Source organism: Lepidothrix coronata, unplaced genomic scaffold (assembly GCF_001604755.1).
Source record: "Lepidothrix coronata isolate B3197 unplaced genomic scaffold, Lepidothrix_coronata-1.0 Scaffold41, whole genome shotgun sequence".
Classification (NCBI taxonomy): Eukaryota; Metazoa; Chordata; class Aves; order Passeriformes; family Pipridae; genus Lepidothrix; species Lepidothrix coronata.
In genome coordinates this window covers 4,067,988-4,094,922 of record NW_016690221.1, presented here as the reverse complement: position 1 = coordinate 4,094,922, position 26,935 = coordinate 4,067,988, and the positions used below count along the sequence as shown (strand labels likewise).

Here is a 26,935-nt window from a genome sequence, read left to right as displayed (position 1 = left end):
TCCCTGGGTGCTTTGCGCTGTAATTCGCTAATTCACAAATTAACTCGCCGCCTCTCACTGAGGCGTCGCCGCCGCTCCTTCCGGGCGCCCCGTGACGTCACTGGCCCAGCGCCGCTATTGGGCCGCCCGCGCAGGCGCGCTGCGAGGGCCCGGCTTTCCCGCCGCCCCGCGCGCGCACCTCCCGGCGCGTGCGTGCCCCGAGCCCCCGTGACGTTACGGTTCCGCGGGGCTGGTAGGCGGGGCTGGAGGGCGGGGGCGGGGCCCGCGCGGCCCTGAGGGAGCGGTGTGAGCGCGGCCCGGCCCGCGCCATGCCGGGGCTCGTCGTGTTCGGCCGCCGCTGGGCCATCGGCAGCGACGACTTCGTGCTCCCGGGGGCCTTCGAGCTGTTCGTGCGGCTGGTGTGGTAAGGAGCGCTTCCCGCGGGGGCCGCTGCCCCGCGCGGTGTGCGGAGCCCGGCGGGGTGCGCGGAGCCCCGCGGCGGTGCCCGCGGGAGCAGCGGCGGGAGCAGCCGTGACACGGAACCTGCGGCGCTGTCGGTGCCCCGGGCCGTGAGCGCCCGCTGTGTCCAATCCCCGAGCAGCGCTCGTGTGGTTTCGTTACTGCAGTAATTATTGGGGTGATTCCTTTTTGTCCCGCGGCCTGGATTCTGTGGGACCTGAGGCAGTGAGAGCCTGGAGCCCGGGCTGCACACGGCTGAGTTGTAATTCCTGCATCCTTGTGGTCGCTTCCTTCTGACACGTTCCTTATGTAACAGCTCCCCTGCTATCGATCCTTGTGCGATGCCTTCATTAAGATCAAAACTGCCGATCGGGCGATCGCTTTGCAGTGTTGCACTTCTCCTTTCGGACTGTAACTTTTGTTATCTCGCTTCCCTGCAGGTGGATTGGGATCCTTGTCCTTTACACGGTGCACAAGGGGCAGTTTAACTGTCCCGGGGGGGGATTGCTGCACAGCTACTTGCTCGTCCTCATCATCCTCCTGGCTTCCATAATATGTGCGTTATCTGCTCTTGTGTACATCAGTATGCAAGGTAAATAGTTAATAATAGCATTTTGTGTTTATCTGGTAGGATTGTAATAGCTGTGCTTTTTTAATCTGGAGTTGACATGAAAAGAACTGCAAAAAAATGAGGTGTTTTAAGGGTAGTCAAACTTTAAAAACTCTCTGTAACCATTAATACATTTGCTTTATTAGTATTATCTTTGTTGGTCTGGAATATAACATAATCAATGGACAGTAGCTTAGGGCTGTTGATAGTGCTGTTATTAGGACAAAGTGCTAATAGAGATATGTCCATTGCCATCAGAGCATCATGAAAACCCCTTTGGGTTCACCATGACCTCTGATGGAACACTGCTCCACCTCTCTGACAGGAGTCTAGGGGAATGTATCCAAAAATCACTTTCCCATCTGAAGTATTGTGTTAGTTTTAACCTTGTACAGGCAGGTTTAGTCATGGCTTGTGAAAGTTCCTCAGTTGCAGTGGGTTGCTTGGGGAAAAAACCACAAAGGAAAGTGATTTGTATAAATGTCTCAATAAAACTAACACAGTAAGTACTGTTAAATGGGACCTACAGCTTTAAGTGAATGGCTGAACAGAAGTAAGGGCCCCAATGCAACTTCTACTCATTTGTAGAAATGGTTCATTTTGGGTTAAAAAATGCTAAGAAAGCTTTTTGTTCTGGTGAGGCACCTGATTATCGAAGTAATGCTAAGACGATTAATTTGGAATATGTGTGTGGTCTCTGGAATAACAGAGGAGACCCCACAAATTCTAATATGTTGGTTCTCACAACATGCTATAAATAAAACTGTTTAAATTACTTAAGTGGAAAGAAGCTTAAAGTGTGCATGAAGAGAAACTATGTCAGAGCAGAGTTGTGGATGATAATCCTGGCCTGGAATCCGACCACTGGTTTTCCTAGAGAGACCTCACACACTGGGGGGTGGTGCTGAGAAAGGAAAAGTTGTTTTGAGGAAAAACTTCCGTCTAATTTGTGTCTGAGTAAGCAACCACGCTGCTGCAGTACAGGCTGCAACCTGGGAATGGGAAGAAGCACCCTCTGGATCAAGGGCTTTTTAAACAGCTTTGTCACAGGGTGTGAATCACAGCTTTAGAAATGGAAAATAATTTCCAACGTTGTTGTTGTTCTGCAGTGTTTTAAGGCTTTATAAATTGTCCTGTCTACACATGAGCACCACCCCCCAATACCTCATTACCCTGGGAGCAGCAAAGTGGTTTAAGGAAATTAGCTGGCCAAAAATTACTCCCTTTTTTATTGCCTAGGAGCGCTAAGAGGAAGTGGTTATTAGTAAACTATCAATACAGAAAATAGTCTTGAGAAGTATTTGTCCTGGTAATGGTCCTACTTTTGTTCTGCTGTTACTGTTTAGTGACTCCATAGCCAGAACTTCACCATAGCCCAACCAACTAAAAGCTAAATAGAATAATAAAAGTAGGCACCAAGAGTCATGAGGAATTGTAGGTGAGCCAGTGCTCCTGGAATGCAGCTTTGGCTTATGCTGGGCACAGCACTGCTGCCTCAAGTTCAGTGCAGAACTGTGTCTGACTGGAGAGGTATTTTGAGTCTTAGTAGAGTAGATTCTAAGAATCACACCTCTAAACCTATTGTTGTTTTTCTTTCCTAATCTTCAGTGATAGCTCTCCGTTAGTGTGATAGTACTTGATAGTTTCAGTTAAGTATCTTACTTTTTTTAAAGCTCAGAAAGTTCATCTTTCCAGGTAGGATTTTATGTACTTGAAGTGCATTTGTGAACAGTTCTTGTTTTAAAGTCTCTCTGTGCTTTCAGGAACAATTTCTAATCCCGGCCCAAGAAAATCACTTCCCAAAGTACTTTATACTCGCCTGCTTCTCTATTTCCCTGAATTCATCTGGGCTGTGTTAGGAGCTGTGTGGGTGTCAGACAGCAGTGTGCACTGTGAGAAGACTGTGATAAATGCCATCATTTGGACAGTTATTGCCAGGTAAAGGTGCCTCCCCACAAATCTGAGCTTGGTAGTGTACATGAAATGGAACATGAGTTGATATCCTTTCCTAAACAAGCTTGAGCTACTTGCCTTGAAAGAGCAATATGCTGGAGTGAAGGAAATGAGGTGAAGATCAGAAAGGGTAAGAGGGATGATGGGAGTGTAGAAAACTGGATAAATGTGAAAGGGGTAGTAACCAGATCACCAAATTGGTGGTGAGAAATGGAGCTGTCACACTTCTGGGTTGCTGTTTCCAAAGCACAGTGCTGTGACTTCGAGTTTTTGCCCTGTGTGAAACAAGCCAGCAGCCCTGTTCTTGTGCCCAATAACAAGCCCTGCACCCTTAGGGCAGGAGCAGGGGGTGGTCATACAGAATTTCATACCGAGCTTTGGTTTTGGTCTGTCAAGATCTGGAGTTGGGATTACTTCCACACTTGTCAGAAGTATCTGGTGTCACACTTTTATCGCACTCCCTTCTGCTCTGCAGCTGGGTTATCATCATCTTTACCATCATCGGAGTTGTCATTGTCTTTGACCCGCTGGGGGGGAAGAAGACACTTTACCTGACGGATGGTGTGAGTCGGAACCTGGAGAGCAGCCAGTCGGGGCAGCTGCTGTACAACGTGAAGAGCTCGGCCACCAGGGTGTGGGAGAAGAGGATCAGGCTGCTGTGCTGCTGCATCGTGCAGGATGACGACCACCGGGTGGCCTTCACCAGCATCGCAGAGCTCTTCCGCACCTACTTCTCGGTGAGACCGACCCCCTTCCTCCTGCTCTGACAGAGAGCTGGGCCATGCTGAGCTGGGGGGTGCTTTAACGGCCTCTTTCATTTCTCTGTACAGGACACTGATCTGGTGCCAAGTGACATAGCAGCTGGTTTGATTCTGCTCCATCAGGAGCAAGATAAAATGGAGAGTTGCCCAAAAGAGCCTGAAGAAGTCCTGTGTCATTCTCCATCATCTCTCGTGGTAAGATAGGGTTGGTGCAGCTTCTGCTGTAATTATTCTGGGAGATAATGCCAGACCATGAAATGCAGTTCACTGTGTAGAGGGGTTTTTTTTGTTTTGTTAATTTCTTAAACAAAATTAGACACTACTGTAAAAACTAGTAACAGTTAAAGTTATTAATAGGTGCAGTGAAAACCGCTTGATGAGTTTGTGGTCAAGACATTTTCTGCTTTTGCATAAGTAGAACTTATATCTGAATGGGGAATGAAGTGCAAAAAAGGAACCTTTAAGGACATTTGATCATTGTTGAACAGCTGAAAGAGAAAGGGAAGAGAGAGAAAATAAATATTTTGTACTATTTGCATAGACTTGAGAAGCTATTCTTTTAGTGTGTATTGTAGCCTGTTTGTCCACTGCAAATACCCAGACAAGGTAAGATGCAAAAATAGCATCTTTTAAATGCTTGCAGGTGATGGGTTAGTTTGCTAACTGATTTTTGTTACTCTTTGGTGGTAAAATACCTTTGTAAATTTTTTTCACTTCTTTTGGTCTGTGTTTAATACACATATCTAATTCTGCTTCAACCAGTGCATCTCTGTCAACTCCCTTTCGAATCCAACTGGTATGATGGGGTTGTGCCTTGAAAGTCAGATCTGCAGCAGACTCTTTAGCCTTCTCATTGACATTCCATTCCTTTAAGTAACATATTTGGAATGAATGTTGTTTTCAGCACAGTGTATCAGCATTGGAAGAAACTGATTTAATGAGAGCTTTTCAAGGTTCTTCAGCTGTGTAGCTACGTAAATAAACAGAGAGTTTTTCCTGGAATATGAGTGGCTATTTTTAGTTCCTCTTAGACCTTGGATTTTCCCTTTGGATAGTGTGTATTTCATCATGCTTTAATTTTCACTTGTCTGTGTTCAGTTTTTATTCTGAGGCTGCCTAACACCTTCCTTCCTCTCTCTCCTTCCTTTTCTTTCCCTGTGTCCTTTCAGACTGATGATTTGGATGTGGAGCTGGAGAATGCTGCTCACTACATGCTGTTTGCTGCAGCTGCCTATGGCTGGCCCTACTACATATACACCAGCCCATTTACTGCACTCTGTAAGCTCAAAGGTGACTGGTAGGTTTGACCCAAGACCTTAAAAACACACAGCTGCCTTCTATTTAACTAGTGCTAGCAGAAATAAAATAGTTTCAATAGCAATAGTTTTGTTTCATTAAATTATATCACTAAATTTTATCAGTCTTGGGGATACATGAGCTTGACTGGAATAGTTATCTTTCACGAATTCTGTAGAAACAAAATTCCAATGTCTTTACACCCTCAAACAGATTAGGTATTTTTTTCATAACAGAAGTTTGTGATTGAGATAAATAAAATTCATTTAGCAAAATGACAGAGGAAAAATTGGATTTCAACTAAACATGTTTTAAAATGAGGCTTTTTAGAGATGCTTTTTTGGCACAGATGTATGTATAGCAATAGAAGTCTATCAACAGTTTTCCCTGTCTTAAGGAATTAGCAAAAGTTCCCTGTCCCACCAGCTTCCCTTTTATTCCCTTGAACCCCTTTAATCAAAACTGTTTAGAGTCAATATCTCAGTTTGCATATTGCTGTGTAGGATTACTGTATATTTACATGACCACTGACATTTGTGACTGTAACCATGATTTTCTTAATTAGTAACATGAAATATAAACATAACTTACTGAAATATAAATTACTTGGAGGAAAAAAAACCCATATAATACAGTGGATAAAAAATGAGATAAGCTTGCTGTATAGAATTTGTTTTGAATTTCCTTTTTCCTTGTTTGTATTTTTTCTCATTGGCCTGTAATCTTAAGAATTCTTTTCTTGCTGCATTGTTTGCTCTGCTGATGGTCCTGTAGCAACGGGGGATTTGCCAGTGGTTGAACTGAAAATGTGTGGCAGGGCTGCCCAGGCAGAGCCAGGTCTGTGGGCAGAGGTAACATCTTGTATCAGACTATTGGTGCTATTGCAAAAAGGAAAAAAAAAAAAAAGCAGCACTTTTGATTCCTGGCACTAATTCTTCTGCAAATATAAGTTTGATTCCTTGAAAGGAAACCTAAAAAATTGGAACATGAAAGTTTTTCTCTTCTGTGTTTGTTAGTTGCGGAAATAGACCAACAGATTCTGATATAACGGGCAGTGATCGGCATAACTTTCACTTTGGATCCATCCTAAAAATAACAGGACTGCAGTACAGAGACTTCATTCATATCAGTTTTCATAACAAGGTAAACAATCTGGACAGGCATTCAGCAAAACCCATAGCAATTAATTCAGGGAAAGCAAGGGGTGAAGGGTCTAGTTTGCCTTCAGCGTTTATAAAGTGCAACATGCAAAGCCAAATGAACACATTCAGTTCTGATTTTTTTTTTCCTAATCTAAAGGAAGAGCCATGAAACCATTGACATAAATCTGTCTCAGTATTGCAAAAAAGGCACTTAGAATAACTAGATGAGAGACCAATTCAAATTCTTTGCATAATACAATAGGGAGCTCAGTAAGAGCTTTCAGAAGGTGAGAACAAGTGTTTGCTCTTATAAAAAGTTGATGTCTCTACTGATTACATTTTTCCCCTCCAGATCTATGAGATTCCATTTTTTGTTGCTTTGGATCACAAAAAAGAAGCTATTGTGGTTGCAGTGAGAGGAACCTTGTCTTTTGAGGTATCATCCTTCTGATATCAATAATTAGCTTTATAGAAATGAGTGAACTCCAACTACCTTGAGGAACTTGTGTTATGCTGGCACGTGTAAAAATAACTCACTCACGGGTATGAGTCTTCCAGGCTCAAGCTGTAAGCCCTCCTGCCCTTGGATGGGTAATATTCCCTGTCCCACTGGAAGAGAGTGTGGAGAACAGGAGGTGGTAATTCCATTTCACTGTGAGTGAGGTGCATCAGTACTGTGTGTGTGTGCAGCTTGGAAACAGTGGAACTCGGACTTGTGGTTGCTCTGTATTGTTTGCTTGTGTGGTGGTGTCTGGTGGGACATGTGTTGCTCACACACTTGGCAGCCAGGTTGTGATGTCCCTGTGACAGTGTTGAGTGGCACAGATGACCCAGGAGTGACAGAGCCCTGCAGGGAGGTCTGACCACAGTGTCTTGTTCACAGGACATTCTCACGGATCTCTCAGCAGACTGCGAAGACCTGACCCTGGAGGATGTTCTGGAGAATGGCTTTGTGCATAAGGTGTGTGCAGTCTGGAGCTGGCTGTAGATCAACAAACTGTAAACACCTGGGATCCTTTAGTTAAACAGAAGAATATTCTGCTTGTGAGGTGGATTGCACGAATTACTTCAGTTGCATCAAATACTGCCTTGGGAACTGCAAGGTGGAATTTGTAATGCTTACATACAGCATGTACAGACCACGTGGTTATAACCAGACCTCTGTCAGGAGCATGTTAAAGAGCAGAGCAGCTTTGCAAAAAGAAGGTTGTTCTGTGATGGTGGTGTATTTAAACTAGACATGCATCACCCCTCAGGTTAGATACACCCTTCTAACTTTACGTGCTCTCTTGTAGGGAATAACTCAAGCTGCAACTTACATCTATCGAAAACTAATAAACGATGGAATTTTAAACCAGGCTTTCACAATTGCTCCAGTAAGTTACCTTCCAAATAATTTGGTTTGCCAGAAAAATTGCACAAAGCTTTTCCTGTGTCCATCTGAGCTTGTCTTCTCTTTCTGTCTTAGGAATATAAACTTGTGATAGTTGGCCACAGTTTGGGTGGTGGGACAGCGTCTATCTTGGCCATCATGCTCAGGAACTCCTTCCCCACATTGAAGTGTTATGCCTTCTCTCCTCCAGGAGGGCTCCTAAGGTAAAACATTTCTGTTGTTTGGTTCTCTGAGTAAGATGTAAAAGTCTTCCAGGTGGTTGACAGTTGTGTTAGATGGTAGCTGTGGGCTTGACTGTGCTGAGAGTTTGTTTGTACATTCTTCCCTAGAATTATAACTCCATCTTGAGTTACAGTTGAGTCCCTGGGGGAGTGTTATAGAATGAACATCTAGGGAATTCTGTCATGTAGTACAATTACAGTTTAAAATAAATGTTTCAGAAATAAAATGCTTACCAGACTTGTCTGCCTTGGCCTGTTTGACATGTACACACCCCAGCAGCATTGAAGTTACTCTGGCATCTTTAGCAAGGAAGTCTGAAAGCCCACTGAGGAACTGACTGCAAATGCTGCTGCTGCAGCCACATACTTGTATTTTTATTGAATGATAATCATTATCGTAAAACTAAAGTGTGCTTTTCTCTTTAGTGCATCTAAACTGCATCTTTTTTTTTTCTTTAAGCAAATCACTTGCAGATTACACTAAGCACTTCATTGTTTCAGTCATTGTTGGAAAGGACCTTGTTGCAAGGTGAGTTGGAAACACTTTTAAATCTTCAGAGATGTGTTTGATTGCAGAAAATAGGAGGCTTTGCTTTACTTTGTTCTGTGTTTGAACAGGTTAAGTATGCCCAACATGGAGGATTTAAAGAGGAGAATAGTGAGAATTGTGGCAAACTGCAACAGACCCAAGGTAACTACATGCAGGTCCTGGTTAAAAGTCAGTGGAATGGTTACCTGGGTTAAGCCCCAGCTTTAAAGGGCAACTACTGGTGTGTGTATTTTTGATCTTAAAGATGAGTTACAATTGTGTTTTGGAACAAAAGTGTTTTTAATTCAGGGACGTTTGTGTTACTCTCCTGTCCTATAAAGCTGTATTGTTGGAAATTAAGATTCATCAAGACCTGGGAGATATCAGTGCTCAACATCAAAGACCTGAAATTATTTTTGTAGTGTTACTATAGGCTTGGGTTACACACTGGTGAAATGAAAATTACTGTGGAGAAAATTCGGTAGGAAGAGATTATCAAAGTTTGGGGAGCATCTGCAAACAGTAACATTTAATCTTTTAATTGTAGTCCCAGATGATGTGTGTGCAAGCACACAAGTAGAATAGGTTACCTGAGGAGATGCCAAACCTCAATTTGACATTTTTTCTCTCTGATTCCAGTACCAGATTTTGCTGCGGGGGTGTTGGTACGAGGTATTTGGAGGAGATCCCGATGACTTCCCAACGGAGCTGGATGGGAGGAACCAAGAAGCCCTGAGCCAGCCCCTGCTGGCCGAGGAGAGTTTAATGGTTCATCGCTCACCTTCGTACAACGCCCTTGACGATGAATCACACCAGAATTCACCACCTCAGTATCCTCATCTGTATCTTCCTGGAAAGATTATCCACATTGTAGAAGAATCCAGCTCTCGGAGGTAAGTAGAGTAATGGATGCCACTGGCCTGTGCTCCTAAAGCCTACTTAAAGCTGCTGCTCACTTTCAAAGTACGTGTTTCCAGCTCTGTGATGTGTCTGCATCTCCAGTACCCCGTTGTGGTTCTTGCCCAGCCTTTCAGGTTCTATTCTGTGCCTCCCGGCTTCAAGCCCTGGACACTGTTCCTCCTTGTGCCTTATCCTGCAGGTGCTGAAGTGGGAATTTTAAACACTAACACTGTTAAGTTCAGCTTTGCCAGACTGCAGTTCCTGCCTGAGTCTTAGGTCCTGGTAGTAGTGAAGTGATACCAAAATACCTTGTTGCTGAGTAGTCACATCAGTGCTGGGGATGAGAAAGAGGCCAAATATTGCCAGGCTGCAGAGGTGTAGCTGCCCCAGTAACCAGTGTGTGCCCACACAGCCTCTGGTTCCCTGTCCTTTGCTGCTTTTCTGTGGATGCAGGAAGTTGAGACAAAGACAGCAGAAAGCTGAAACTGCTGGAAGGGTGAGGATTGTGGCTTTGTTAGGGCAGTGTCATGTTCAGGGGTTTTTTGTGTGTTTTGTTGATGTTGGGTTTTTGTAGACAAAGCAACCTGAAACCCCTAAGCCAGACAGGCCTTGATATCCTCTTATTTCATTCTTCCGAAACAGAAATAAAAGCATCTGTAACTTGCACATCTGAGACCATCTTACAGAATAAAAAAGAAATTGTACCTTACAGAAAGGAAAGAAAAGAATTGAAGAAGAAATCATTCAGTAGATCACTATTTTGTTTAAGCTTCATATCTTTAATCTTTAATGATTTTAATACTGGTTTTACAAGCTGGATACTTGAACACCTGGGGCCTGACCACAAGGTTTTCTCGGTGGCTGCTCCTCTACTTTATTAATTTCTTTTCCATCTTTTATTCCACAGCACAGCAGTTAATCCTGGTGGGGGTTTTTTTTAAGATGGACTAGAACACAAGAGCCCCCATCATGTATTTGGGATTTTATTTTACAGAATGGTGCATCATATGTGCAGCATTAAATCCATTGCCTAGACTCCTAATGATACTACTGTGACTTATTCCCTAAATTTGACATTAACCATGTGAATGTGCAGTGTTTAACCCCCTCCCTCTCCTTGCTCAGACTGTATTCCATGTTTCTGGGAGCAGGATTATTTGATCCTCTGATGGCTTCTTTCCCAGTTAAGGCCCAGTGTAATTTGGTGTAGTTCTGACTTCAGGGACACTTAAAGGCAGCATTTCCAGCTGTTTGCTGAAGGTCAGACCTGCAGCTCTCTGGGAGCCAACCTGGGGCTGTGAGAGGGTTCCAGTTCCTCCCTGAGCAAGGTCAGGAATCTCCAGGTTGTCTGTTCCAGATCTGACAGTCTGAGCCATTGCATTTGTGGTGTGTTTTTTTCTAGGTTGTGTTCTTCAGACATTAAATACACGGCGAGATGGTCAAACGAAACAGTCTTCAGCAGCATTTTAATCAGTCCCAAGATGATCACAGACCACATGCCAGATGTTGTGCTCAAAGCTCTGAACAGTTTGTCTCAGGAACATGGAGAGTGTCTGTCTTGTCAGACACGAGAATACACCCCCGGTGCAGTATAACACAGCTCGGGGAGGAGCAGGGGGGCTTTTTTTGCAGGTTTCAAGTATTCAGGACCGTTCCACTTCCATGCCTAAGTGGATTTCAGTACTTTTCTCACACTGCATAAAATGAACAAGGGTCTTACTGCCCTTGCCTCTGCAACGACCTCGAGGAATGTTGTGCTGGCTGAAGCACCGAGTCTGCGTCTGTGCCGGAGGTCGGGCTCTTCCCGAGCGGATCAGTCCCGGCCGAGCCCGTGTCTGCTGCCATGGGAGCCCAGGGGGCAGCTGAGCACTTGACACAGTGAATGTGTGTGAGGACACGGCCCTGCCGTCCTTACGAATCCAAACATCCACTTCTGCTTCCAAGTCACTTCATACCTTGTCTGCGCCGGCCCGACCTTTGGGAAGCTGAGGGCGCTGCAGGGAAGGAGGCTGGGAAGTGCTGCTGCGGCTCAGGGCTGGAGGTGGGTGAGTGGGCTGGGCTGGCCCAGGCCGGGTCTGGCTCAGGCTGTTCTCAGTGATTGCACTATTTTTCTTACAGATTGTGCTGGTATCCCAGTGTGGGGGGGTTGTTGTGATTAAATGCTATTTGAATATACATGTGCAATATTCTTTAATCTGTCTTTTGTATTTCTTGATCCACATCACTACTTTTATTGATTTTAAACTAAAACTACTTAATGAGAAGGAAAAAAAACCCCATTGTCCAGACCTTGGCATCATCTTGGTCATTAGCTCCAGCTTTGGCTACTGAGCGTGGATCCGATTCTGCCAAAAATATATAACCAGTTGTACTGCTTTTGAAAAAGTTGGTTTTTTTGTTTTGTTTTTTACTTTTTTTACTTTTTTTTTTCTTTTTAAGGCTCAGCAGCATTTATTTAAAAAAAACTGATGTAAGTAAAAGTAACGTGATGTGGTTGAGAATTAACTGTGTGGATGTTCTTGCTGTGATATTCAATATGGAGACAAAATTAAATACACAATAAAAACTTGGCTCCTGTGAGATGACAGGTACCACTGATGGCTGTGCAGGGACCACGCTGCTCTTGGGGTCCTGCAGTGTCACCCCCCACTGCCCCTGGGTGGGGAGGGCAGGGCAGCACATTCGGGTGCAGCTACTGGGAGAGAGAGGAGCCAACACACAGAGCTGGGCTGGAAATAAAAAGCTGGAATCTGGGGCATTTAAGCACAAACTGTAACAGTTTCAAAGGAAAAGCACTTTTGTTTGCAGACAGTGGAGTGGAACAGAGATCCTGCCCTGGCTGGCAGCAGCTTTGAACCACTGCCCAAGCAGCAGCAGGAGCTGTAACAACTGCAGGGAGAGTGCAAGGCCTCTGCAGAACTGTTGCCAAATGCTGTGTTTAATTCAGGTTCCCAGAGCACCCCTGACAGGCTCTGGTTTGCACACACGGCCCTGCTTGGGGCAGGGGACAAGAATGTGGGTGCAGAGTGGCACAGGAATGAGACACGTGCTCAGAAACTCAAACATCACCACAAGTGTGATTCAAGGATTTATTAATTCTTACATGCAAAACATTCTGCTAATTGCATTAGCAAAAGATCAATGTAAAAACTTCACAATTTTGCAACTTTTAAATTTTGCTTTAGTGGTTGAAAGGGTGTAGTTCAACATCATATTCCTGCCAGTTTAGAAGGTACAGAACATTAGCACTAATTACAGAACCTCACAGACCCGTTACCGTTACAATCTATGCTGCACATGGAGTGACAGAGAACACTTGTCTGCATTAGTCAAGTTACACTGGGGGGGATCTTGCAAATAGTGACACTTGAGAAGGTTTGTCGTTTACAAGAGGTTTAAAATATAAAAATTACTAAAATGTCTAAAGCTGCTTCACATGATTTTTACACCTAGTTAATAAGACTAAAAGCTCAGAAAGCATAACTTACTGGGTCAGAAATAATGGGAAAATAAGGATATGCTTGAACATTCTACTCTATAAAAGAAAAAGAAAGCAAATTTCTATCATCAGAAAGGTTTTTAAAATACAAGTTATATTGCTCAGTAAGAAGAGATTCTACAAGAAAAGCATTTACTACATAAAAGTGGGAATGACTGGTCCAGAATTGAACCTACATGAATGCCCTACTTGAAATTCAAAGGAATTTACCTATGAACACCAACCTCTCTCCACTACTGCACCTCTGGGAAAATGGTGGCTGAGCTACCCTGGCAGTGTAGTGTAAGTCATCTGTACAGTGTCAAATACTGTCTGGCACTATTGTCTGATCCAACCCAATATTCCATTTACCCATCACAACACAATGCTGTCAAAAGGACTAGATACACTTCAGTAAGAATAGTTATTTATTTTTTTAAATCACAGCAGCAAGAACTAGATTGCAACCAAGCCCTTACCAATGATAAAGCATTTACACTGTGACTCGGGGGTGTCAGTCACTGCCAGGGGTTGGGGTTCAACACCCACCACAGGCAGTGGCTGCACTGAGAAAACATTGAATAACAAAACACATCAGAGCTCAGTGTTCTGCTCATTCCCGGTACTTACTGTGAAAAACTAGAAAGATTTCGCATTTCCTACCAGAAATTAGAGTAATTTTCAAGAAGAATCTTTAAAAAACAGTTTAGTGCTTAGTGTTCGTAGCACAACAAAGCAACTTAGTTCAGCAGATAAGTTTGGCAACACTTAATTGAGCAAGAAGAGGATTTTAAAAATAAGGCTTCACATAGGTGTGTCTTTTCAGGAGTTTGCTCTTAGAAGAATGCAAGGTAACGATCATACTTTAAACAAATGAAACCATGAAATTGTCAACTGGTTTGTGAATTTATGGTAGAGAACTAATTTATAACAGAAAAACTTGGCATGTGAATGCTCCATTGTTTGAGCAAAGCACAGGGTTGATGGGGTGGGGGAGGGTGATGTTTACAGCAGCAGACATTTTCTCTTCCTCTTCTTTACAGGAGGGGGGCACAGCACTGCTCGAATGGCTTCATCAAACACTGTCTTGAGGCCTCTCTGCGTGAGTGCTGAGCATTCCAGGTATTTCACTGCGCCTGGAGAAGCAGAAACGCAGTTACAAAGCAGTTTTCCATGACTTCAGCAGCACCACTCCCAGCTGACCCCACACCAAAAGCCAGGCATTTAATTTAATTAAGGTACAGCTCCTTCCACAAACAAAATGCAGCTGCAGTCAAAAACCACCCCAGAGGCTCATACCGATCTCTTTGGCCATGGCAAGGCCCTGTGGGTAGGTGATGGGAGTCAGCTTCTTCTCCTTCAGCTTCTCAATGGTGTCCTTGTCATCCCGGAGGTCGAGTTTGGTGCCCACGAGAATGATGGGGGTGTTGGGACAATGGTGCCTCACCTCAGGATACCACTGGAAAAAGAAACAGAGTCTCATGTGGGGGCAGATTTCCAGAGAGGCCCTCGACTGTCACACTGGGAAGGCTCACAGTCCTTCCTGGGTCAGTCAGTGAAGGGGAGCACCAGGATCCATCAGGGCAGGATCAGAACAGGGCACACAACGAGCTGCACATCGTTGGTAACGAAGCCAACAGTGACTTCTGTATGTTTTAAAAATGCACCCCAATAAGGGCTGTATTTTCCTCACACACCAGAAGAACCCTGACCTGCACTACCCTCGCCCATGGAGACCCCTCCATGTGCTGTGCAGCTGAGCTGTCCAAGGACATGAAATACTGCAACAGTCACAGAGCATGTGCTGATGGAAAGAACAAGTGCTATCAACCTAATTTTTACAGGCATTTGTTCTTAAACTTTTTAACTTTACTAAAAGGAAAGGTGCTGTTTGTGATCTCAGCACCTTGTTGACTGAACACTTAGATTACTGTTACCCCATCAACACATCAAGGAACAACTCATACTTGGAGTGTTTCATGTGCCCTGAATTTCCATGACTCACAAGGGAGGCAAATACATTTCTGCCTTTTCAAAATACATTTCACAGTGCCTGTCAACAATTTAAAAAAAAAGCACCTAGTGTTTTCCCACCACTGCTGTAAAGTGAACAGAATGAACATTCAGACATAAAGCAGTCCCAGCTCATCCTTACCTTAGCACGGACATTTTCAAAGGAAGCTGGGCTCACGAGGGAAAAGCAGATTAAGAAGACATCCTACAAAACAAGTTGAGAGCAGTCAGCCCCACAGAGACATGATTGTAAACTCTGCTGAACAGGCCAATATCACCAGTACCTCTGTCACACTGTCAGCTCTATCACACTTGCAAAGGCAAGGTCAGCGATACAGCCACACGTGACAATCAGAGGTAGCTTTCCCAGTGGGAAATCCACTCCCAGGCAGCTACAGGCAGCCCCAGAGAGGGGGGAAAACAAACAACAAATAGATTGCAGTCAAATTTATAATCAGCTATTGCAGTAGCCAGCAACTAGAACACAATATCACTGCCTTGCACGGGTTTTTTTTCCTCTAAATGTCATTTCTTCTTCACAGACAGGGAGCTCATCAGCACTGGATGTTGCAAAGTGTGAACTATTAATATACAACTCTAAAGTCCTCAACTTGCAAAGGCCAAGGGTATAGTATGGAATGGAGGGGGGAAATCACATGAGAATTTCTACAATTATTACTTCCATGCCCAAATCAGAAGAATCTTGTAAAACTTCTTCAGAACCTCCTGTAGAACTTCACTTCTGCTGAATGTCAGTATAAAAAAGATTTCACAGTTTCTCTATAACTAAATTAGGATTAAGAAGGGCATTAAAAACATCTCAAAGATCCCTCCTTTTCTTTCTAAATAAAGAGATAGCAAAAAGAAAAACAGGTGTTTTTTTGGGATCTTGCACATGTTGCTTTTCAAGTGAAGGCAAAAGATTCTAAGAGTGAGCAGGTAAAAACATTTCAGAGCATGTTTATATAACTGCAGGACACACTTCAGAAAACAAGGAGCTTCACTGCTGACACACTACAGTCTACAAGCACTTAGAACAATCCCCAGATTCGTGTCTCTGTGCTGATGAAGATTAGTCTTGCTCTGTGACCCAAAACTCAACAAGTGTCTCTCAAACAAACCCGACTTTCCCCAACCTACCTCTGCATCCGACCTCACTCCGGTCCCACCCGCGTTACAGAATCAGGCATTGCAGGGTTAGTTGATTGTGCTGCATTTCAAGGCATTTGTTAGGTCAGCAGCTACCATCTGCACTGCTAAGCACTTGCAACCCAGTTGTTCATGCATCACCCCAACAAGTTTCCGTAGCAGCGTCCCAGAAGAAGAAAGAAACAACATCAAATAATGTGATACTATGGCCACTACTTCTGTTTTCCAATTTTGCAGGTTTGTGGTGACTCAAGTGCTGCACATCACGCAGACTCTCTCCTTTACTAGCTCCAGAGATCAAAAGGTGTGGTGTAACCACCAGGAATTACTGGAAGATCTCAGGTGTCTTGCACACTACCAATCTTAAGCAGGAAAAGCTATTTATTTGTAAGAAAATATTTTATCTTAACCATATAAAGAAATTTGATAACAGAGTTCTCAGATCTAGGAATCTGATAGTTCCAAGAAAAGTAGTTGTTCAAAAAATAGGGGCCAATTTATCACTATCATAAGCAAGACAAGATGACAGAACTTGGAACTGAGGTTTATTTAAAGTTTTACATACGGCAATAGGTTCATCTGTCAGACTGGAAGATATATTCTTACCATTGGTTCCTCCAACCTAATAACAGTAGGAGATAAAGTTACTCCTCAAATGGATTTAAGGGAAAACGTTCTCAGTCAGCAACTTGTGCTCACAGATATTCTTAGAGTGGATTTTCTTCTTAAGAGAGACGCTGCCCTGTAACTCAGCACAACCAACTCCCTGCACCCAGGACAGGCACAGCCTTCCCAGAAACCACTGTCTGCACCAGCAGGGGGACCTGCCAGAGCAAACCTCCCCTGGAAAGCATCCTACTAACAACTGCTTTTTGTTTTGGTCCCCCTGAGCAAGCAAAGTTAACCTATTCTGTCCCAATTTCCTTCCCCGAGTACTTGGAAACACAAGTAGATTTGGAATAAATTCAGGAGAAGGTATTAAATTCCTGTATATTTCAAGGAATAAAAATATGAGTAAGGGGAAAAGATGCAGATTAATGCAAAGCCCTCACTGTGAAGTTCCCAGCTGGTGCTGCTGGGTGGCTGATCCCAACACACACACTGCCCCAGTAACCACCACCTGCTGCTTTCACCCTGCCCAGGACACAGTTCAGGTGCACATACAGGGAAAGGGGGGACAAAGAACAAGCAGGGGGTGAGTTTTAAATAGCACAGTGAAGGAAGAGGGAGGCTGAACACAGATCCTAAAAAAAGGTCAGGTTTCATCAGCACCACTGTTCTCTTCCTCTGTGCTGTTTGGCAGTTTCCTGGGGGTGATGAATCTCACACTGCACGAGGCTAAAATCTGCAGATCGCTTCACAAGAAGTTCAAGACTTACCACCCTGGTTCATTTTCTGCTGTAAAGCAATCCAAATAACTGAGAGTACTTCAGACCTGTACTTAACAGTTACACCTGCTTGTACAGAAGACATTTTTTCCACCAGATGCTCAGATGGACATGGAATTCTTTGGCAGTCCACCAGAAAGCCACGGTCACCTCAGCAGGCTGCAGACAGGCACGTGCATTCTGTCCCTTTGTCACAGGGGAGGCACAGTGTATTCCCTCACAACTCGACTTTCTCACACTATTAAGTATTTTTCAACAAGCCTTTCTCTTCCCTCAGATATTTTTTTGAAAATATTTTTATTTAGAAAAATTTAAGCAAAGATGAGGCTTTAAGTATCCTATAAATATCTAAGGATTAGAGAAAACCAGCTTTCCGTTGTCTCTCTTCCCAAGAGAGACAGGTATTTCTGCATTTCAACTATGGTTGCCCACAACTGGCAAGTTCATATTCATCATGGGTATTGCTACTGAGGGGAAAGCCTAAAAACTGTAAGAGTTAGTGAGCAGCGAATTAAGGAAAATTGTGAATTAAGACAGTTTACTAAAAATAGCACCAGAGTTCCTTAAATAAGATTCACATTACTCAAGAGAGCAGTTATGCTGCAGATAAGTGGAACAATGTTGCATTTTACATTATTACCACTGAACATATATCTGACAGTTAACAACAGCAGTAATCAATGTCAAGAAAACCCTGCAAATTACCCTTTCTTTACTTGTAGCACAGCTCCACCCGGTAAAAGCCACTGCTTTAAAGAGATTAGAAAACCAGCCTCTACAAAGATTAACTGTAACTCAGGTTGCACTGGAAAGAAGAGAACAGATCACTTCAGCGTTTTCCTCAAACATGGAAAGATGCAGGATGCAGGCAGGACTTAACCAGTTGCAAACAGGGAAGACAGAAGCACATCTGTATCGATGTTACAGCACAAATTACAGTAAGTAATAAAATAGCCACGGGCTCAAGTGCGTTGGAACGCTGGGCCTCTGTCAATACCGATAATCTCTTCATTCAGTGTTGCCTCTTTCACATGTAGAACATCTTCAGAGGCTGAACAATATCAAGTGCTTAGCAGTGACAGTGTCAGGTTGCAGCCAAAACAGGTTGCGCCTAAAAACAAAAACAAACCCTGCTTTTGGCAGGCATGCTAACCTTGAAATCAATGGCCTGGCTGATGGGACTATTCACCAAGAGGTTTTTGCGTTTGTTTTGGGGTGGTTTTTTTCTTTTTCCTTTTAAATCAAGCATTCTGGCCGATGCTGAGGCTGCAACTACACAAACTCCAACAAGAACCAGTGCACACAAACACACAACCATGCAAATTTTAACTTTTGTAGAGCTGTACACACATCAAAGATCATAAATTACAGCTACAGCAAGATGAAGGAAAGGAGCTTGCAACAAGTCACTAAGAAATACAACTCCGGGTGTGACAATGCTGGCCCCTTGTTCGAAAAGAGAAATGCTTTATGTCAGACAAAGCTGTTGAGACTCTGAGGTTTCTCAGGGCATCCTTACTGTTTGTGGGTAGGAGAGTGGACGTAGTCTGTCATAGTCCTCTTGACCAGCTGTGTCCCATAAACCCAGATTGACTGGTTTGCCATCAACCATTACATTGGCAGAGTAGTTGTCAAAACTAAAAACAAACAGAGAGTTGGCTGCATTAGTTGGCAGTAAAGTAAGGCACCCAAGGACTTTTTCCTCACAGAGCCCTAACTGGGAAAACTAGGGAAGAAACTTTTATTGCATCCTTCTGCTCCCCAGAGACAGTAAAGCTGTTCTTTAAATAATGAGGCTGGTATTGGGTAATGGAATAAAAAAATATGCACAACAGACTTGGTCCAGGCTGAGCAGAAGTCATCTTTGTTATGGCTCTTCCAAGGGAAGAGTTAATCATAGTGAGCAGAGGAAAGCAGGGGATGTACTTAGCAAGCACTTTCCAGCCTTAGTGGGACATTCAGCAAGTTAATCTGTCTCATGTTGTAAGATTTAGAATAGAAGATACATGAGCAGCAACCAAGGAATCCTTAATGACAGGAGCAGGTAAGATAAAAGCTTATTAATCCTGCTAATCAAAACCCCCTCCAATGAAGTGTCAAAGCCAATAACCAGGGGCCAGTGGAGGCATTGTTCTCATCTCATCAATAGTGTGAGTGCAAAGGTTTTAATGACTCGTTAAGGCTCAACCACTTTCACTGGGAACACAAGATACTGTAATGCAAAAATCTGAATTTAAGACCAAAGAAAAGAAACACGAGTAACTAAGGCAACAAGGACTCGGCCAGGTAACAAAACTCATCTGTACATCTCCTTAGAATGTATTTGGTTATCTGAAAAATTCATCAAAATATAAAGATATCTGAAAAAGGCAAAGAAGTTGCTTATGTACGACACCTCCCCCCAGCAGGTCCTCGGAAAGAGAACTGCACTAATTCCGAAAGAAAACGGGAAGCACCAAAATAAATGAGTCCCCACTGTCTCCCCTGACGAGCTCCAGAGCTGTGACTGGCTTAGCACAGCATTGGCAGCAGCACAAAAAGTGGAGAGAACAAACAAACAAAAAATCTCCAGCCATGCAAGCCAACTATTCCTGACTATGACTTGATGTTTTACAAGCTGTTCAGCCTTGGGACTGCTTATAATGAATGACATTAATGACAGAAACACTATTTTAAAAGAGAACAACATCTGATAAAATGTTAGCAAGTATTAGTCCCTGTTCAGCCAGGGCAGAGGGAGCCAACACTGAGGGACCATGAAGGAGCACTGGTGTGACTGTGCTAAGCAGTAAAAGCCCACAGTGCTTCTCTCTACGCACATCTGGATACTCAGCTAAACATTTCAGATGGAACTGAGGGGCACTTGCAGTCAATTCCAATAATTCAAATAAGGAATCTGGAATGGCAGTAGGCACAGAGAAGTTGACAGAAATGAGTTATTTGATAAGTACTTACACAGTGGGTATATACTCTCCAGGAAATGCATTGGTTGTGTAGCTGATGAGTAGGCATGTTTTACCTACAGCACTGCAAAAACAGAAAGTTCACATGTAAAACACATTCACATAACAAGAAATCATATTCCTTTTACAGGAAGAAGACTAATTACACCCAGTCACCTCAGGACCTGTCTCCCAGGGAGTGTCACTGAGGAGTGTCAGCAGTCACTGGGCAGGAAACCAGCTGACAGACTGCAGCCTGAAGATAACTGGCAATGAAAACACACCTAATATAAACATCCATTCTGTGAAGTCATAAATTACCTAATTTTGTAAATTTTAAACACAAAAAACCAAACACAAGCATTAATAAGACTACTAACATCTGCTGGTCACCTGAGTGATAACTCATGTAATTCTCATGCCTTACTCCAACTCCCTGAAATTAAAAAAAAAAAAAGAGAAGTATTTCCAGATACCCTTTACATAATTCCAAAACTGTTATATTTTCCAGAAAATGGCACACTTGCACATAACTAAAATTAAAGAAAGGATGGAAAGTATAATTTCTCAACACATCATTACTTTTGAGTATTTAAGGAACAAATACAAGTGATGATCCCCACATTATTTATTGCTATTGTGAAGACTCCCCGCGTGCATTCACCAACTATTCAAACATTTCATGAACTGATTTACAGAAAAATCACATTCCACTATTGGAAAACTTGGAACATCAAACCTTTCCCTACTAATCTAATTCTCAACAGCCTCAAATGGGGGCAGGACAAGGTTCCATTCCAGGTTCCTTTCAAAACTCTGGCAGCCAGGTCCTTCCCTCTCCACATCTTACCTGGAGTCAAACATCAGATTAATGACACTTTTGAGTTTTTGTTACAGTTTCAATTAAAGTGTTGGAAAACTTGAAATTTTTTAAAACAGACTCTGCAAAGAGTGTTTCTGACACTGCAGGCTGGTTCCCTTGCAGGCTTCCCACTTGCATAATCCTTTAACAGTGTGAGAGATTCCAGGGGTGAGCATGCAACTAGTTCCTCCAAGGATACCACCAGAGCCCTGCAGCCCAATCCCTCCTCCAGAACAGACGAGCTCCATGCAAGGAAAACTCCATTGTCTTGCAGATGTTTTATCACCACAGCGATTTGTTCAAAGTCAGCAGTAACTCTGAAACCCAACTGCACCTACACTGGGATCTCGCCAGCAGCATTAGGTTTGACTCAGGAGCCTCCTGAACTAAGTCTGTCACAGGTAAATTTGAGCTTTGTCACAACCAGTAAGTCACAGTTCAGTCTGTAACAGGTCTCTCAGTTGAACTTTAAGCAGGTCCAGGCTGCATTAGCCCAAGAAGGCATTTGAGAGCAGCATCTGACAACATCACCTTAAATACCTGAGCTATGGAAGAGTTGCTTCAGTGTGCAAAATTAGCTGGGATTTTGTCTTACAGCCCATTTTTAATTGTAATTTGTTCTATGTTTCTGAGCCAATACCTACCATAACACCCCATCTGCTGCAACTCTTTCTGATCATACCATGCAGTTTTCCACCCTGTTTTTCACCTCCTCACACAGTCTGAGCCTTTTTTTCCTTTCAGCATGCACTCTTACCAAGCTATAATAACAACATAAAATTCTGTTCTCGTTAAGTAGAATTTCTGAACATTTCCCAGTAGTAAAAGGCTTGAGATACACTTGTGCTCAAAAGCAGAAGATGGATTTACCCTTTAAAGACTTCTGTGGGAAAGAATGGGGGAGCAGCTCACCCCGCAGATACCTATTTAACAGCTGTCAAGAGAGGAGATCCCATCTCAGCTCCTGCACCAGCACTCAGTGACTGCAACAAGCCAGAACAGGGAGCGAAGGAAAGTTATTCCTCCCCCATAAGGACAACTTGCTATTTTAGCTGCCTGCTGATGAGTTAGACCAGTTTGGATGTACTGCTGAACTGCTCTCACATCACAATCCAGGCAGCTACACTGGGCCAGCTCAGGAAGGACAACCGGGAAAACCTTCAAGATCCCGAGAGGAGCAAGAGCCAACTGCTCTGGGAAATTTCTTGAGCTGCAGAGACAACATGTTCTCACGCTTCTAGAACCTGTTTGGTCTGATGCTTCATTTTCCAGTAAGTTCATTACAGGTAATTTTAGCTTCTACCAAATTCATGTTGAACTCAGCATTTTCAGTAGCAGATCGAGAACTTTTCTCTGCACCCAGGCTCCTTTGCTCACCTTGCACTGGAACTGGTGAGTGTGCTCTGGCTAATCACAGCAGCCAGGAAGGTGGTGAGAGATTCCATTCCAAGCTCAGAAGTGCCTGTAGTGTGTTTCTGCAGCACCAATCAGCCAGAGTCGTTTAAACAAGAAAAAACACGTCCAACAACCCTGTTTCAGACTTGCTCCATCCAGGTTTCCTGCCTTCCTTGCCTTTTGGCTCACTGCCCCACGAATCAGATCGTTATGGTCACCAGTCTTAAAAATAAACACTAATGCCTACCTTTATAAAGTACATCCTCTAAGTGCTTTATCAACTTTTTTAGACTTCTAACTTCTGTATTAAAGCAACTCCCCTAAAGAGAACTCAAAACGTTTGGCAAAATTTAAATCCTTGCACATGAAGGCTGAGACTAAGAAACTAAAATAACACCAAGATTAGTCATAAGATTTCTAGCAACTATTTAATCACGGCTCTGTCCACCCACTATTACATAAATGAAACCAGCAACATTTGACTGTCATTAAAAACATGGCCTACAGAAATCCATCTTCAAATGCTTAACAAAACTACCTTAACAAAGGACTGCACTGAGTCTCTTTATGGTTCTGGGTTGCAACCAGGAATCAATGCACTCATATAACCACATAGGTATTAATTCCTGAAAACAAAACATATACTCTCTTTCCTGGCCTTACATACACTAACAAATTCTATGAAATTTCCCCACTGTGTAAGAGCTGCTTGGAGCCATGTTTTATCTGCAAACAGGAGGCAGCCTTCATAAAAAGCTTTGATTGTGCCATTTCTTCCTTTCCCTGCCCCACATGAACTACGTGTCTGGCAAACAGGATGCACAACAGCTCAGCTCTTCACCACTGAACAGCAGCTGAGATTTCTCCAGTACCACCCTCAGATCAAGAGTTCAGGATTTTTGCTACAGTAGGTTTAGCTACACACGGCTCTGCCAGATAAGCACTAGGACACACCCTCTCTGACACACCACTCACTGGGACACACCCTCTCCCAAATATGCTCTTCAGGACTTAAAATGCTACTACTTTTTTTAAAAACTCTAAAAAGTTCAGTAACACAAGTCACTAAATTTCAAGTCACTGTGCTCTCTACAGATGGCTCGGGAGGAACCTCAAGCGTCCAGCGTCTCACAGGAATAAGAGGCCAATTACCCTGCACCCCCTCACAAGCCATCAAATGAAATACAGCACGGCGGCGTTAGTACACACAGCCTCAGATTAAGCAGAATTCCAAAGAGGGATTCCTAAATCACTGCTCTTGCAGTATTTCTACAATTAAAAAATGCCTACAAAAGAGCATGAAGTGTGACCACTTCCATGGCATCCAGTAATTGGTGATTTCTCCAAAAGACAGAACTCTCCTAACATTACACGACATGACTGGAGATTTCATACCACTCAGCAGCTGCCTTTTTAGAGTGAAAACAAAGGCTGCTAAAAATAACTTCAACAAATGCTTTTTCTCAAGTGTCAATCACCAGCAATTCCTGCAGTTCCTCAAGCGGCTGCTCCTCATCTGTCCTGCACATTCCTGCTGCTCTCTATCACAGAGCTCAAAGCAACAGTTGCCGTTCATTTTCCCCCAAACAATCCTCAGAGTGAAGAGAAAAAAACCAAGGGGAAAATGGGACAGCCCAACCAGCACACATGGCACGCTCTTCTAGCCAAGTCAGTCGTCTAAACACATACCAGCCAAAACTCCAAGAACAAGCATGAGCTACATATGAGAAACAGCCTACTCATTAACAAATTAAAAATTAATCACAGGTACTTCTAGAGCTCTGTTTATTTTGTTCCCAGCAGATCTTTGCGTAGGGGACACAAAACAATGCCCAAGTTTTATATTACATAAGCAAATCTTTAACTTGCATTGTTTCACAGGAGCACCAAAGCTTTGGCCTTATCTAAGCCAAACACGACACGTTTCCTAGAATACCTGTAATGCTGGAGCTCTTGAAGCAGCAACAGAACAAAGACACACAAATAGTTAAGTATTTTTAAACACACTGAACGGAGGATGATACAGAGCTGCCAAAAATGAGCAATACCTAAACGGAAACTTAAAAGAGAGATTTGTTTCTAACTAAGGAGGAAGGAAAACAAATTAAACTACTGTATTTTGTTCACAAATATGTACAGAACTCAAGTAGAATTACACCACTTTCATTTCCAAGACAAAAAATAACAAACATGTTAGGAAGTGGGATGGTTTACAAACCAGATGACCAAAAGAACTGTTATGTTGAATGAATTACTGAACACTATACAGTTTTTTTGAGTTCTCAAATCTAGTGGAGGAAGTAGACTGAACTTTTTTCCCCGCCCAAATACAATGCATCACATTCATTTATGGCATTGTAAATACAGAGTTCAGTTGAACTAAAAAAAAAATATATACAGAAAAGCAAATTTGTTTGGTTTAAAATCAATCTAACCAGAAGAGCAATCCATAGTTATCCTATATGTCATCAAAGAATTACATTACCATGAAAATTCTTCATTTATCAAGGTACCACTTTTTTGTTCATATTGCTCAAAATCTTACCTAGCAAGTCAAAACAAGTTTGTCACACAGTAAATTTATCTTTCAACCATACTTTGCTACATAATTAAAAACCAATCAACAAAAACCCTCCACAAAATAACTTGAAGATTAAGCCACCACGTGAAATTACAGACCACAGTATCAAGTCCATTTAATTACACTTCACTCCTCTGTCATCTACAGAAGTTTGCTGTGATACCAATTATGCTCAGCCTACACTGGGATTTTTGTTTCTCCTAGGGGAAAAAATGTCTCTCAAACTGCATAAGACAAGTCTTGTTTTCCAACTGGCCTATGATGTTCCCCTGAGCTCTGACATCCAGTAAGAGAAAGAATCCCTCCGAGTTTTTGGGAACAGCATCGTGGGGAAAACACAGAAACAGCAAACACACAAACTCTCTCCTCACCTCAATTCCAGCACTCCCCACACTGAAATCCAACAGCTAAATTTAGGAGCTAACTCGATTCTAAAAAGCCTCCCCAACTTGTTTCACTTATAAGTAGCACCGTGTTAGATGCTGTAGGTGTAACAGCTCTTTACAGACAAGTATATAATTATTTGTATTTCAGGTGCCTTATCAGCCTCCTTTAGACAGGAGCCTTACAAGACCAGATGTTTGCAGCCACAAAAGCAGTCTCTGCCCACAAGCATTTACGATCTGCTTAGGGTACAGCCCATTTCACTCAGTTTTACTGCGAGAGTCGGATGTAAAAAATGAAGCTCTAAAGCCTAATAAGTTTCTTACTTTCACAAAAGACGTTTCAAACCAGCATTAAATTTCACATGTCATTAAAAACATAGTTTGTTGGGGTTTTTTTAATACCCTTGGATTACTTCGGTGACTACAGGAAGAGCAGAAGCAGTGGCAGCTCCAGGGACAGCCCCGCGCACCCTCCGCTCCGCCGGGAACGGTCCGGCCACGGCCGGGCCAGCGCGGGGACACCCGCGGGGACACCCTCGGGAACACCCGCGGCTCCCGCTCCCCGCCGGGCCCGCCGCGCCCGCGCCTCCCTCCCCGCCCCCGGCACGGCGGGAAGCGCGGCCGACACCCACACACCCACCCGCCCGCCCCGGCCCCCACACACCGCCCCGGCCCCCGCCCCGGCCCCGGCCCCGGCCCCGGCCAGCCCCGCTCCCGCCGGGCCGCGCCTCGGCCCCGCGCCGGGCTCGCCCACACCCCGCGCCGGGGCCCGGGGGCCGCTCCCGCCCCGCGGCCCGACACCGCCCCGGCCCGGCCCTGCGCCCCTCGGACTCACCCGTCGCCCACCACCACACACTTGATGGCCTGCATCGCGGCTGCTGCGGGAGCGCCGGCCGCCTCCGCCCTGAGCCTGCGAGCGGGGACGAGGCAGCGGCACCACCCAAGGCGGGGAGGAGAGGGCGGACCGCGGGCGCAGGAAGCGGCCGCCGCGCTCACATCCGGCCGGGCCGCGCCGGGACCACCCCGCGGCCCCGCCTGGCCCGGGCTGCGGGAGCGGGCGGAGGGGGCTGTGCCGCTGGCCCAGCGCGGAGCGGGCCCGGCCGGTCCCTGTGCTGTGTGCTCGGCATGTGCTCGGCCGTGCCGAGCGGGGTGTCCGCGCGGGCCTTGCCCAGCGGCGGGGCCCGGGCCCAGGGAGCGCTGCCGGCCCCGGCCGGGCTCCGCTCAGGGGCACGGGGCCGACCTTCGTCCCACACCACCCCTGTCGTGTCTGACAAACCTCTCTCAAACACAAAGGTGCCTTTGACACCACCCTGTGTTCCGTCTTTCACTCCTGGCACCCCCCATGCCCCAGTCTCAGCATCCCTCGAAGTGCGTTGATGTGCAGTTGTGTTTACCCCACAGATGCAGCGAGCACCTGTAACTCCAGTGACCACACTATTCCCATGTGTTTGCCCGTTTTCCCCAGCCAAGGCACCTGCCATGGGACCATTGCTCTCAG

The 26,935-nt window shown here is 44.3% G+C and overlaps 2 protein-coding genes across 4 annotated transcripts; one reads left to right on the top strand and one right to left on the bottom strand.

Moving 5' to 3' along the window:
- Window positions 1-254: 254 nt before the first annotated feature.
- Window positions 255-11,823, top strand: DAGLB (diacylglycerol lipase beta). Its single transcript, XM_017813499.1, has 15 exons — window positions 255-403; window positions 879-1,030; window positions 2,812-2,986; window positions 3,477-3,738; window positions 3,832-3,957; window positions 4,932-5,059; window positions 6,075-6,201; window positions 6,553-6,636; window positions 7,084-7,161; window positions 7,496-7,576; window positions 7,669-7,796; window positions 8,275-8,343; window positions 8,433-8,505; window positions 8,983-9,236; window positions 10,646-11,823. Exons 1-15 carry the CDS (start codon window positions 309-311, stop codon window positions 10,836-10,838), a joined length of 2,025 nt encoding a protein of 674 aa, XP_017668988.1. The 5' UTR covers window positions 255-308; the 3' UTR covers window positions 10,839-11,823.
- Window positions 11,824-12,318: 495 nt separating this feature from the next.
- RAC1 (ras-related C3 botulinum toxin substrate 1 (rho family, small GTP binding protein Rac1)) lies at window positions 12,319-26,427 on the bottom strand. Of its 3 annotated transcripts, XM_017813503.1 has the most exons (7): window positions 26,273-26,410; window positions 20,227-20,298; window positions 18,791-18,908; window positions 16,449-16,505; window positions 14,877-14,939; window positions 14,021-14,180; window positions 12,319-13,857 (listed from the first exon to the last, which is right to left on the bottom strand). In XM_017813503.1, exons 1-7 carry the CDS (start codon window positions 26,305-26,307, stop codon window positions 13,727-13,729), a joined length of 636 nt encoding a protein of 211 aa, XP_017668992.1. In that variant the 5' UTR covers window positions 26,308-26,410; the 3' UTR covers window positions 12,319-13,726. The 3 variants fall into 3 exon arrangements, with proteins under 3 accessions (XP_017668992.1, XP_017668990.1, XP_017668991.1); XM_017813501.1 differs by lacking the exon at window positions 16,449-16,505 and having other exon boundaries at window positions 26,273-26,427; XM_017813502.1 differs by lacking the exons at window positions 16,449-16,505; window positions 26,273-26,410 and adding an exon at window positions 20,594-20,637.
- Window positions 26,428-26,935: the final 508 nt, after the last annotated feature.